The following is a 13,495-nucleotide window of genomic DNA, read 5'->3' on the forward strand; positions in this document are numbered from 1 at the left end:
AGTCTGTTCTTGTTTCTTAAAAGCCAGGAACCTTCAACAAATTCCACTGATGCCATTGTGGGGCTTTTAGTCCTGAAAGCCAATTGACCTGATTGTTTTGACGTACTCCTTCAGAGTTCTCAAAGCTGATTGACTAAATAACACAATGGCACCGTGCTGGGGATTGGTGTATTACTTAATTTTCAAAATATTACCTCAATACAATACCTGTTCAAACCCTACTGTGCTTTAATTTCCAAGTGTATGGCTCCACTTAGGTGGCCACTTATCTGAGTAGAAGATGGATAGATCTATTCCTGCATACACCTTAAAGATAGAAATGGTTTCTGGAGTTCTTTCACAGTGGGCTGGATTACTCTTGTTTGACTCCAGCTGCAAGGAGCCACTTTTATAGTACTCATTTCATATAAACTTTTGCCACTGAACCGCTAGGTGCGGACAGAGATCAACAAGGAAATTGAAGCAGTGAGCAAGACAGCTGACCCCTTGAAGATCCTTGCCAACGCCGATACCATGAAGCTTCTGGGCGTCCAGAGACCCCTACTGCAGGTAAAGACACATCCAACCTATTAAAAATGTAATGTAATATACATAAATGACAATATATGGCATCAAAATATACCATTAAGTTTGATCAAACACCTTCATAACACATCACCTTTGGGTTAATAACGTTGTGTGCTCCATGGTATATATGTCCTCTGCCAGACTGCAGTAGTTCAATCGTCTTTGACTTCTTGATGACGCAAGTTCACACACTCACATGCACACACAATTAATGTATTTTCTGGGGAGCAGTTAGAAAAAGCTTAACAAAGCACTCTACCTGTTTGTTTGGCACAGTTTCTCTCTTTACAGCTGTTCAATGAAGGGCAGCTCTCTTGGGTCCACTCACCTTGTGTCTCTGTTAGAACTTTTTCACCAACAGACTCCTACCAGTTCAGGAGTTTTGCTCATGAACAACAGACCCAGTTCCACTGTAGTGGCGCCTTTTGACTGCCGCACAACTAGGTGACTAGTCCTCAGCTAAACCTGGCCTTCGCCAACTCTACAACACGTCCTGCATAAAATTAGCTTAGTCGTGCCTTCAAGCTTCTGCTGAAAATCAGCAACTGTCCATACTGACATTTTTGCTTATTTGTTCTCACGGGTTGCTGATGTTGCCATGGTTACCCTTTTGATCCAATTTGCATCTGGTTCGGATGGCACAGTGGTGTTGTGGGTTCAAATCCACTGGCCGACTGGGGCCTTTCTGTGTCGAGTCTCTGTGCTTGCATGGGTTCTCTCCGGGTACTCCAGCTTCCTCCCAGCGTCCTAAGACATGCTCGTTAGGTTAATTGGTGATTCTAAATTGGCCTCAGGTGTGAGTGTGTCTCTCTGTGTTAGCCCTGCAATAGACTGGTGACCTGTCCAGGGTGTCCTTCACCTCCCGAGACCCTCCAGAGGACAAGCGGTTACAGACAATGAATGGATCTGGTACTTTTTGGAAACAATATTTTAGGAGCCTATTTACAGTCAAAATACAGAAAACTGCAAGAGCCAATTCTGTTTTTTGTTGGGTCAACAACCCAACTGAGTTTTGCTGGGTCACTATCCTTGTGAGGACATTCATTGACAAAGTCCATCCCCTTGCCCCTTACTGAACCGTAACCTTAATTTTAACCTTCAACTAAATCTCAGCCCTCTTTGCGAGGAGGACCAGCTAAAACGTCCTTACTTTCCAAAAAAGAGTTCGGTCTAAAACTCCAACTGGTCCTCACAAAGACAGTTCCACAAGTACACACATGCTCAAGCGCTTGTATCCATCTTTCCCGAGGCCATTTTCTACAGAGAGCAAGTTTTTGATTACAGTGGCTGACCTACTCAGAGAAGCAGAGTGTTTGGGGCTCACATTCACTCTGTTATCGATGGCACTCGAACACACACACCATGACAGTGTCACTGCATGTCCGCTCTAGCCTTACAGGAAAATAACTTCGCCGTTCTTGTCTTAGGGAAGTCGTCCTATTTGCTGAAAATTGTTTTTTAAGTGTGCAAGTGCTATTTTCTGCATATGTGTCTAAAGCTGAGTAATTATTTCTCGTGGAAACAATCACATAACGTTTGTTACTCAAAATATAAATTTAAAAGTCGTCAATTAGAACAGCTCCTTTCAACTAAGCACTAGAAACGGAGCGCTGATATTGACTTCCTTATTGGTGGCGCCGAATTTAATCACAGTCTAACGTTGCTGATTTTGGAAGTCTTAAAAAAAAAAATGCTCATGGCTGTTTGAAGTCTACACTAGTGCCAAAGTCAAGATTTGTCTCAGCTGTCAGATATTCTTGATGTTTTGTGGAGATTTTCTCGGCAGTGTTGTTAAAAAAATCAGCTTTCGCGTGCACACACATTTTTTTCAGCGTGTCACGTACAGCATGTGTGTGTGTGCGCTCTTCATCCACGCAGTTGTCAAGGAAGACCCGGAGAGGAAGCTTATTTGTGCTGTCGGTGTTTGCGTGGCAGTGTGTCGGCGCGCGCGTGTTTGTTTCTGTCAGAGCCTTCCTGTCGGCGCGCTTGGTTCTCTCGCAGGGAGGGGAACAGCGGTGGCAGTTCATTACAGCGAGGGAGACCGTGGGCGTTCGGAGTTCAGCGGGGTTTGTTTACGGCTCTGGCCCCTCCTTAACGAGGAGTTCAGCATCTTGCTAATTATGCCGCGGTGGCTAATGAGCCTTTCTGCTGATAGTGGGGAGTGCAATAAAACACTCCTTTTGTTTGGGCTTTTTGCCTTTTTTAATTGGGCCGAATAAAAGAGCCTTGCACGCTTCTTCTGCTGCCATTCACGTTCTGGGGTCAGGGTGGCATGTGTGTGTTTGTAGCTACGTGAGCTTGTGTTTGCTACCCGTGTGCGGTTGTGTTTTGGGTCTCCAATTTGAGAGCCGTCCCACTCTTTTCTTTGATGGCCTTCATCCACGGCGTCACTGTTATGACAGACTGCTCTTCTTTCTCGGTGTGGAGTTTTTGTTCACTTAGTTGTCATGAGAGCTTTTGATAAAGGGGTTTGGCACCTTTTTATCCGGAAAGTACAGAACTACAATAGGTTTTTGAACTGTGGAAAGTACTTTATGTCAGGAGCTTGTACTGTAGCTGGTCAGGTGGTGGATATATCCAGCCCCAGATAATTAAAGATTAATGTGTGTGTGTGTGTGTGTGTGTGTGTGTGTGTGTGTGTGTGTGTGTCTACGTATCCATTATGTCTGCGTGCACACACATGTGCTGTATGTGCCCCCTTTAAGTCCCGTGATACTTGCTGTGCCAGGTGTTATCAGAGAGAGACACACGCCGTTGCATCAGGACCGGAATGGTTGGCGGCAGGATGGTTGGCGGCAGGAGGAGAGTTTTATATCGCCACACCACATTAAACACTCTCGCTCGTACACCTTGGCTGCAGCCACATACGGGAAACCATAGGGGAGCACATTTTTATAGACGCATCTGCTCTCTGCGACCACTGAAGCACACATTAGTGTGTGCATTAGCTTGAATGGGAGGAAGATGGTAGCATTTATGGGTTTGTATGTTCTGGAATCGAGCTGGTGGGTTCGGAGCCAAACAGAAATGTAACAGTGCACACACATATGCCTGAATAGTAGTTACTTATTTATAAACCCAATATGTATACTATTATATGGCCCTCTACTATGGGATGGGGTTACCAGTGGTCAACGTTTGTGACCGTTGTGCGTCACGGACAGAATATTTATAGACGCATTTCCATCGCATTAACTTCCAGTGTGGACCTACGTTATTAAAAACATTTATGTTATATGACATCTTTAACCCTTTGTCGATGATATCTCTGCAGCGCGGTGACTCTGTGGAAACGCTGCGCAGGAGTCAAGGTGAATACCACGCCTTATGTTTGCTTAAACAGCCGATAATAAGCGACGCACATGCAGTCGGGGCCTCGGCTAATAACGATACGGGCAATGATTTCCCTATCGCTAGGTTCCAGTGGTGTCAAATACGGCCTTTATATATCATGTACATATATTACATAATAATGACATGATTATGAGGCTGACGCTGGCTATATATTGTCCACTAGGAGCATGAGATAAGGGTTGGCTGGGGCAGCATATAGTTCCATGGCAAAGGTTAATGTACATCCATGTGTCTGTGTGATAGCATAGCCTGGGCTGATAAGTCTCTGGAGGAAAAGAAGTGGTGTTAAAGACAAGAAGAAAGTAGCCAAGCTCCGAATCTCTGGAGCTCTTTGTTGCACTCTTGCCTTTTATTTAGTTTATTCCTGTTTTCTTGTGTTTTTGTTTGCATGGCATCCAACAGCATACTAGCACACAACGCATGCTGTTAGCTCCAGCAGTGCGATGCTATCTGTCCAACTTTGGTGTTGCCACTGATTGATTCATTTAATTAGAGTGAGATCGAGGGAAGGGAGTGGAGAGAGATGGGGAATAGAACAGAAGAATAAAACAGGATAGGGAGAGTGTGGTCACTCTGCTGGATAGCTCTGGAGATTGGCTCCATTAATCTTGGTAGAACCCCTCCCCTCCCCGCGTCCCCTTTACACGCTCACTTTGTGTCGCACTAACATACGAGCATACGCACAAACCGGCAGCCGCACGCGAGCGCAACAAAAGCTACAAACAGGTGACCACATGTCTCTGGCCTGAAGACAGCGGCGCCGAGCCACCTGCCTGCCCACTCGTATGGCGCGATTGTGTTACCGAGAGTGCAGATGAATAGTTTAGTATTCTGCTTGTTTACTTCCTCAGCCAAGACCGCATCAGAGCCATAATTACAATACGCATTGCCCTTCTCTTTCCAGCTAAGTATCATTCAGCTTTGTCCCCAGTGTCTCCGCACAATAGCCGCTAACTAGTCCTTCTGTATCTGCGCGTGTAGTAATTGTCGGTGCATTCGTTATCTCCACGTGCACGCGTTTGGGTGTTTGTATGCAAACATAACCCGTTCTAGAGCCAGATGAAGACTGATTCCTTTCGCTCACCCTCAGCTGGCGGGACGCTCGCTGTATTGCAGATGCGTTCGGCTGCCAATGGCCTGCTAATGATGGTGACCTTTTAAATTTCATATTCACGTGTTGCTCTGCGAGAGAGGAGGATTGGAAGCAGGCGCGAGTGTTTTCCGCGCACTCACACGCAAGCGCGCAACTTCCACCTCCGGCAACTGTAATGACACTGACCTTTTTATTTGTGATGATGTGTGTTGGCAATGTTTATTTGTGGGGGGCTGATCGCTTCTTGTTGATTGGCTCCCTGCTGCCCCCACCCGACCCCACACACACACACACACACTCACAGCGTAGATTGTGGTGGTCGGGCTCTCTTTATTAAGGAGACTCTCAGCTCCCAGTTCCCATCAACAGACACAGCAATCACAACACAATACACCTGTTAGCTGCATCAGCCGTGCCCTGTGATTGGGACACAAGTGGCAGGAAGGAGGATAGACGCCATTAAGGTGGTTGTTGTGCACATATAAACAGACGCACGCCGACTGCCCACAAACACTGAGAGAAGCAACATTACCAGAAACAAAACAGAGCTTGTCCTGGGAGTCTACACAATACCCATTTTAATCCAGCCAAAATAGACCTGTTCACAGTAAAAATAAATAATGAAAAAGCTTTCTCATTTAGTCCAAAATGTTTTCTGGTGCCTTCTACTGCATTATCTATCATGAACTGGGTTGTGCCTAAGCATGCAGTTGACAATTTTACAGCTGTTAAGAATTACCAAGGATTGAAGCACCTCAGTGTGAAATACCACTCTTACTCGCAGTGATTTTGGCTGCACATAAAATGAGTTCCCCTACCAACAGAGACAAGGTTGTAATCACCACAACAACGTGGACATTTATAGATCTTGTGTTTGCATCTTGCTAGCTGTGCCATTTCGATGTATGTGGAAGAAGGCTCGGTTTTATTTTTCTACTAAACGGGTTCAAATCCTAATGCTGTGACTGGCTCTTGAGTCACCTCAAAGCCTTATTTCTGTTCTGCCTCCTTCCTCGCCGCTCAAGGTGTAACAATCCCCCACCACCCACCTTCGCTTGGTTATCTCGCACCAAACACATGTACTCCTGAGGCTCACACCCAGCTGCCCTGGGCCTCCAACCTGCATCCGCCGCGGAGATGTTCCTTTTTTTCCCCAACAAATGTGACACAGCTGGGCTGTGTTTGTACTTTTTTTTTTTTTTAAATATATATTTATATCAAAATAATAGCTGTATATTATAAAAATATATGCGTCTCTGTGTGTAGTAGAAGAGACGCATTTAAATGAGAGTAAGAGCAGATACAGCCTAAGGTTGTACAGGTTCGCACCATGCGGTGTTAGCACAGCCGGAGACTCTGTGTGTTACGCGGCATAATCTTTGCCTTTGGAGTGAGTCAGTTAGCGAGAGACGAAGAAGAAGAAATGTCAGCTCTACCACAAACATGCCCTTTGGTTTCGAAGAAGAAGAAGGTTTTGGCTGTGGGCGCCTGATAAAAGTTACTGCTTGAATTTTTAGAAGCAAGTTAGCGCTCCGAATTTGCAAATGACAATCTCTGTCTTGCTGTGAGGGCGCACGCAATGCTTTGTGTGCTTGTGGCTTTGGGTCTGCGTATGGGTGTGAGTTAATACAATGGCTCCATATGGACCTAATGGGGCACAGAAAGGAAAACGCGCTCCCTCTCACAGCCTGCGTCAAACTACATTATTATTTGTCTTTCTCTCCAAACTTTTAATCACAAGCCACTGATGGCGTAATCCAGTTCTCATGATAAATAATTCATAATAATTGATGATGAAGTGGTAAACAATTATCTAGCGTGGAAAGGACATTTCTCTCACTTCCACTAGAACTTAACAATAATACTCTGCCAGGTGTAGGGAAAAACACTGAGGTCAGTGGAAGATTATTGAAATGGAGCTTTGGGTCACTGCGTGGATTTAAATGGCGAATCCAAACTCCAGGTTGATTCCCAGAATTAGCATATGCACAAGCTCCATTTTCACCACGCAACTGCGTCGCGTGTGGGTGTGAATATTGTGTGCGTAATATAGAAGCCCATCTGTAATCGTTGAAGTGTGATATTGCTCCTCATCTCTCAATTAGAGCACTTGCAAAGCTTAATGCAGTGTTTGTGTTAGAAGCGATGATCGTGGAGGTGAAATAAAAGAAGATGTGTTCTTTTAATAACTCAGCTTCGTCCACCCTGAGGCTCTGCACGCGCACTTAGTCTTCTTCTAGTAGCTTGTTCATTAACGCCACACTGTGACCGTTGATGCTGAATCCATAGTTGCATTTTGCTTTTCATTGTTGACTTCCTCAAACCTCAAATGGATCACTTAATTACGTGTACACAAAATGGAATATGGGGTTTACCTTAGTTTGCATACTTTCATTTACCCGACTTAATCCAAAACAGTTCAGGATGATGACGGTGATGATGATGAAGGAATGACATTAGGTGCAACAGTGATGGGCTTGTTTTTGCAGTGGCCGCGTGACTCTAAAGTGCGACAAAGTATTGAGTCTTAAAGGTTTCATGTAACACAGCCGAGTGTGAAGCAATCTAAAGCCATGGTGCTTTGCCGGAAAATGGTAGATTACTCCCCAAGCGATGGAGTTCGAGTATCTCTGGGTGTTGTTCCTTAGTGATGGGGCAAAATAGTGACCAAAAGAATGACAATGCACATACAAACGGCTGAAACGAGACTCCTACATAGGGGCAGGGTTAGGAGCTCGGACATCCAGAGGGAACTCCTAGTAGAGGCACTGCTCCTTCTTGTTGAAAAGGGCATCTGGTGAGGTTGCATCCTGGAAACCTACTTTTGGAAAATGACCAAATCCAGTGGGACTACATATCTTGCCTGACTTGGGAATGCCCTAGGATTCCTCATAAGGAGCTAGAATATGTTGCTAGATACAAGGAATGCCATGGGTGGCTGAGCTCAGCCTTAGAGACAGGGTGAGGAGCTCGGACATCCAGAGGGAACTCCTACTAGAGGCAATGCTCCTTCTTGTCGAAAAGGGCATCTGCTGAGGATGCATCCTGAAAACCTACTTTTGGAAAATGACCATGCATAGCCAGCTGGAAGGGAACCCTAAGGTAGACCTAGAGGGATTACATATCTTGCCTGATTCGGGAATGCCCTAGGATTCCTCACAAGGAGCTAGAATGTGTTGCTAGGGAGAAGGAATGCCATGCTTAGCCTGCTGCCACTGTTACCCTACGGATCACGTTATAACACCTCTTTTCAGTCACATTGGACAGTTCCAAACGCTCAAACAGAGTGATATTCCTTCTACTCTAAACCATTAGCCAGTCACATCACTTTCAGAATTGTCAGAATTTCCCGTAACACTCAAAACCGTGTCATATTTCAGCTGGATCATTAAACTCTCAAAATCTGTTCACAAATTGCTTTGGGTAAAATGCTGAAATACCAACCCCGGGTGCCTAAAAAGATTTTTACAGACTTTAATGTGGTTTGACAAGGAGTGCATTAAACGAGCACAATGCTTTTCTGGACTTGTCACGTTTCAAAATTGTCTTCCCGTAAGGTGCTTTACCCTGGTACGGCTATACTGCATCTTTAATGTTAAATGCTTCTAGATATACATTAATGCAATTTCTTTTTGCCTCTTAAGTTTTAGTCTTAGTGAACACGTGGCATCCATTAGAGGAATGATTACATGTACTTGATAGGAGTTGACAGCTATTGATTGGTAACTTCCTGGTCGAGAGCTGAGGTGTGTATGAGAAGGTGGATACATTTCCACATGAGCAACTTTCGGATGTTTAAAAGACAAGAGAAGAAAGAGTGTTACAGATTGTTAGGTTGCAGCTCAAAGCTTCCTGAATAAATCCCCACACTTGGAGATCGATGGTCACGTATTCTACAGATGTTATACGCACTTGACGAGTTGTGAGAGCTTAAACAAACTTGAATCCAAACCCACTTACATGCACGCACATACAAAGGAGCATGTGTTGCGGCTGAGCAGGCACAAGGATGAGGGCCATCCGGTGTGTGTCAGGGGAGCCTTGGGAGAATGGCTCGACTCTGACGTTGATGAATGATCTGTCAAGACAATGTCCCTCTCGTGCCCAGCTCTTCTTTACCCGGGAGAGGCACAGCCTGTGTGTGGGAAAAGGGTGGGTTGGTGACAGAGGTTATCGTTGCATGTGTTCCTGTGGGCGTGTGCAGCTGTGGGTGCTGAGCGTGTGCTATTTTGGCATGATCACACGTGTGAAAGGCATGGCAAGAGGCATTACACGAGTCAGCGGTTTGGGGTCAGGGTGTGAGCGAGAGCACAGGGGTTAAACACTCTGACCTTGAGGGGCGCCCCACTATTTTAATGGGGAAATCCACGATCCGTTGCCAATTTAAACCTTTAAACCCTCAGGCGTCCCCTCCTCATAGACAGAAAACACATTGCACAGACCTCATACAGCTTGTAATTGGATAACCCAGGTAAGTAAATAAAACTCACTTCTTCTTTGCACCTTCCTTTGTCTTTATTGATATATTTAGCCAAATTACACGAAGAAACAGCAACGAGGTTAGCAATTACATCCTGTTTTCTTGTAATGACATTTCCTGTGTTGTGCCTTTTACTCACTCCACCAAAGGAAATAACGACTTTTCGCACCAACTCAGGATGGTTTCTGTAGTGACGACCGTGCATTAGCAGATTTTTCCACAGAGGCGCCAGTCTGAGTGCTAGCGCTGCCTCGCTGCTGTCATTAAACCGCTACGGCCGTGGCCTTCATTTCACAACGGCAGTTTACCCCAGAAAATTCTCGAGATCCATTTGCGAGACCCGAGTCTAATTTTCCGTGATGACTATGTGTTTACGCGGTAATGATGTAAAAGAGAAGAGGCAAAGTGCAACCAAGCGCAATTTCAGGGTAATAAAATACTGAGAAGTAGATTTACATGAGAAATATGGGTGTTTTTCACATGCAGTCGCGGCATGTTGACCTTTAAGCTCGAAACATTAGAAAGAGAGAGGCGGCGACATAGAAGGAGAAGCCTCCTCTGTACATGTCGCCTCCTATGTAACTGTCAAGTAAGATAGAGGAGACGAAGCAGAACTTGCTTTCCCTACCACTCTTTCTCTCTCTGTCTTAGCCCTCCCTTTCTCAATCTGTCCCTTGATTACTTTTTAATGATTGCTGCTGCCTAAGACAAATGGCTGTGTTAAATGAGCAGAATTAGACAAGGGAGCTGAGTGCAAGAGCATTTGTTAGAGCAGGAGTAATGGATCGGGTATCCATTGTTTACTCTTCTTCGTTCACTGCCTGGGCCTGTTATTGAGCTCGGCATCCTCAAAGCAGGGACAGGAGGAAGAGCGGAGGATGTTGTTATCATACTGACTGCTCATCAACTTTTTTTTTTACAGTATTATATCATCATCACTAAATCAAAATCTTACATTTTTCTTTTAGGCAGTTTTATTTGCTATAATGATCTCCCAACTTTTTACAGTGTAAAAACTTCCAAAAAATACGACGATCAATAATAATAATGCACTTTTGTGTAAGTTCATATAACTTAATAATGTAAGATTTAAGGATCAATTGATTATGTATTCCACATTTACCTTATTTTTATGTTTGCCGCTTACTTTAATAATGTACTCTGTGTTTTTATTGATGTGTCTCAACAGCTTTATGCTGCAGCAGCAGTCCAGTTTCCCCAAAAGACTCCTTCTGTGAACGCACTAAATCAATCCAGTTTAATGTAACTAGATGATTTAATACTTACAAAGTCAAATGCAGCACCCTAATGCACCCCATTTGTATTGACTTGTTGTATGGAAGTCAGCCATGCGCTGAAGTTTCCTCTGAACACCTCCGTAGTGCTGACGCTACAATCAGACCTTCCTGTGGGAGTGGAAAAATAAAAGATTAAAGTAAGGTAGCATATTATTACTTCGTGATCCGCATAGTCGCTGTAGTAGAAATGAGCAGAAACGCCAGTGCCACTTCTGTGTTATCTAAAGTAATTTACCAGTACCAGCCTCCTACACAAAGGAGTGGATGTAGCCGCTGCCTGAACTACACTAACAGCTAGTTCCCCCTGCAGGGTCTGTGTAATTCTTCCTACCCTGGCAGGCTGACAGGGAGTCAGGCATGGACAGTAAAGGGCGCTCCCTTGGCAGAGACGAGGCCTTGGTTAGCACTCCATGGGTATGGGCACTGCTATGGATCATTACTCCCCTCAGTGGAGTGGCTGCCGTTTGTGTGCGGGGGCACGGGCGCGTATACGCATGCTTGCCTGCTTATGACAGAATGAGCGAAGGGGGGAAAGTGAAACAGAGAAAGAGCTATTAATATTAATATCATTCTATCACATCAGGGGTCCCTCCATATTTTTTGATGATCAATTACAGTCCCCGCTGCTGCCCCCTGCACTCTTTGCAGCTAGTTAGTGGCCTTGAATATAATGTAACTACTTTAAAAATGTATTATTATGTTAAAATGATAGACATTATACACATTGCACACAGTCTTTTACATGTTAATTCTGCTTCTTTGTGATTCAGGAGCCTTACTGATGTCACAGCTTGCTATGTATTAAAGCTCATAACCATCTGTTGTTGTAAATAAATACAGAATCATGTGCTTTTAGCTCTGCTTTGTCTTTGGTAGACAACACGAAGAAGCAAGTGCAAATACCTTACACTCCTGCAGCGGTACCTTCGGTCATTTCCATCTTATTAATCTTTTGGAAAGCTATTAATTTTTCCATTTCACACCTAAACAGTGGAACTGTATTAGGTTTAAAGAGGCAGAGCACTGAGCTGAATAGAAATAGAAATGATATGTTTGAGATTGCTTTCTGCGTACGGTTGTATGTTATTGCTCTGCACTGGACTGCTCCTGTAGTTATAGCAAAGTTCAGAGTGGCGGCAGCAGCGCTATCGCTACACTAATAGTAAGTTATCACCATTACCGGAGATGTGGGATAGATTGGTTAAGTGCTAGGAACAGGCAAACTGAAACGTACTGAGTTGTAATCTTACTTAACAGCACTTGAATTGCTCAGAGGTGTGTGTGTGTGTGTTTTGAAAAGTTTGCTCGCCCGTGTGTTTGCGCGAGTGTGTCTGGGGATATGAAGCTGCTCTGCTGTTCCCGGGCCAGCTATTAGTCACGCAGGAGTGGCTAATCTGTAATGGCTGCTGTCACAGCCCTGCCGTGGCTCCTGGTGACGGGTGCTCTGTGACAAATGCACACACACACACTCACCCACTTTGAGCGTGTGAACGCACACACACACATATATGTACACTGATTTCACTTACACACAAAGAATCATCCATTCAACTAATAGTGTTAAGACTTCTGACAAGCTCTCCAGCGCCAGTCATCGGTCCAGCCGCAGGTGACGGATAGACAAGTGAAGTTGGGGCCGTCCTGTTACATCACCACGACAGCAGACTGAATCTGACCTGACACTTGCATAAAATCTAGTCCACCTTTACTTCCTGCGTTTATCGCTTTATCTGTTTTGTCCATACTTAATTTTTTTCTCTCTCTCTCTTATATTTAGAGCACTGTGGTTGTAGAGAAGTCCATCCAGGATCTAATGAACCTGATGAAAGACCTGAGTGCCTACTCTAACCAGTTCCTCGAGATGGTCTGCGACAAGCTCAAAGAGTACAAGGAAATCTGCAACACAGCCTACAGGTAAGAAAAGGAGGACACCATTACATCAGTTCTATGTCATTATTTTAGCTCTTTTTATTGCTTTTTCCAATCATCGGTGTTGTGTAAGGCCGTCCATCTGTGCCCCCCCCCCCTCCTCCCGGGACCATGTAACACCTGGCCAGGTAAAGGGAGGGCCAGAGAATATGGAGGGATAAAAGAGGGAGTGATGAATGGGGCAGGAGACGCAAGAGAGGACTGACAGACTGCTGGGAGTCCATCTGGACTCCGTCACAGGTCAGCCTCAGTCTCGCTGGGGCCTCCAAGTGATAAAGACAAGACCAACAGGGGCTGCCAGGGTGTACATGCGTGCTTGTGTTTGTGTTGCTGTGTCCGTTTACACATGACCACGTCTCCTTCAGCCCCTCTGCTCCCTGATAAGTGTGTGTCCATATGTCTATGCCCATGTGGATGTGAAACCCTGGAGGGCTTGTCTCTTCTGTACAGGCTTATTCGCAAATCATGTAATCTTGGGAACCACATGTACAACTCTTTGACCGAGGCTTTTGCTCAGACTGAAAGAGTTTCGGAGTGAATTATCCCCGACTTCACCCCTCCCGACAATTGATAAAGAAGGCTGGATCCATCTCGGTACCGTGGTTCTGCCCATGTTATCAGATCTTAAACCTCCAGAATCTCTCGCAGATTCAATAGGGCAGACCTTGACTTATATCAAACATGTTTGTGTATATATTTAAGGTTTAAAATCGATGATTACGTCAGTACTTTCACAAACGCCGATCATAGAAACTAGACTGCAAGGACATGGAG

General features: G+C 44.9%; 1 protein-coding gene across 1 annotated transcript in view; it reads left to right on the forward strand.

Annotated features, from left to right (window-relative positions):
* exoc4 (exocyst complex component 4) overlaps positions 1 to 13,495 on the forward strand; it is a 116,703-nt gene that overhangs the window by 72,067 nt on the left and 31,141 nt on the right. The window contains exons 13-14 of the mRNA XM_084573083.1: positions 433 to 549; positions 12,570 to 12,706. Coding sequence (XP_084429209.1) covers positions 433 to 549; positions 12,570 to 12,706 — 254 coding nt within the window. The remainder of the gene's footprint in view (positions 1 to 432; positions 550 to 12,569; positions 12,707 to 13,495) is intronic.

Source organism: Chelon labrosus, assembly GCF_963514085.1.
Source record: "Chelon labrosus genome assembly, chromosome: 23".
NCBI lineage: Eukaryota > Metazoa > Chordata > Actinopteri > Mugiliformes > Mugilidae > Chelon > Chelon labrosus.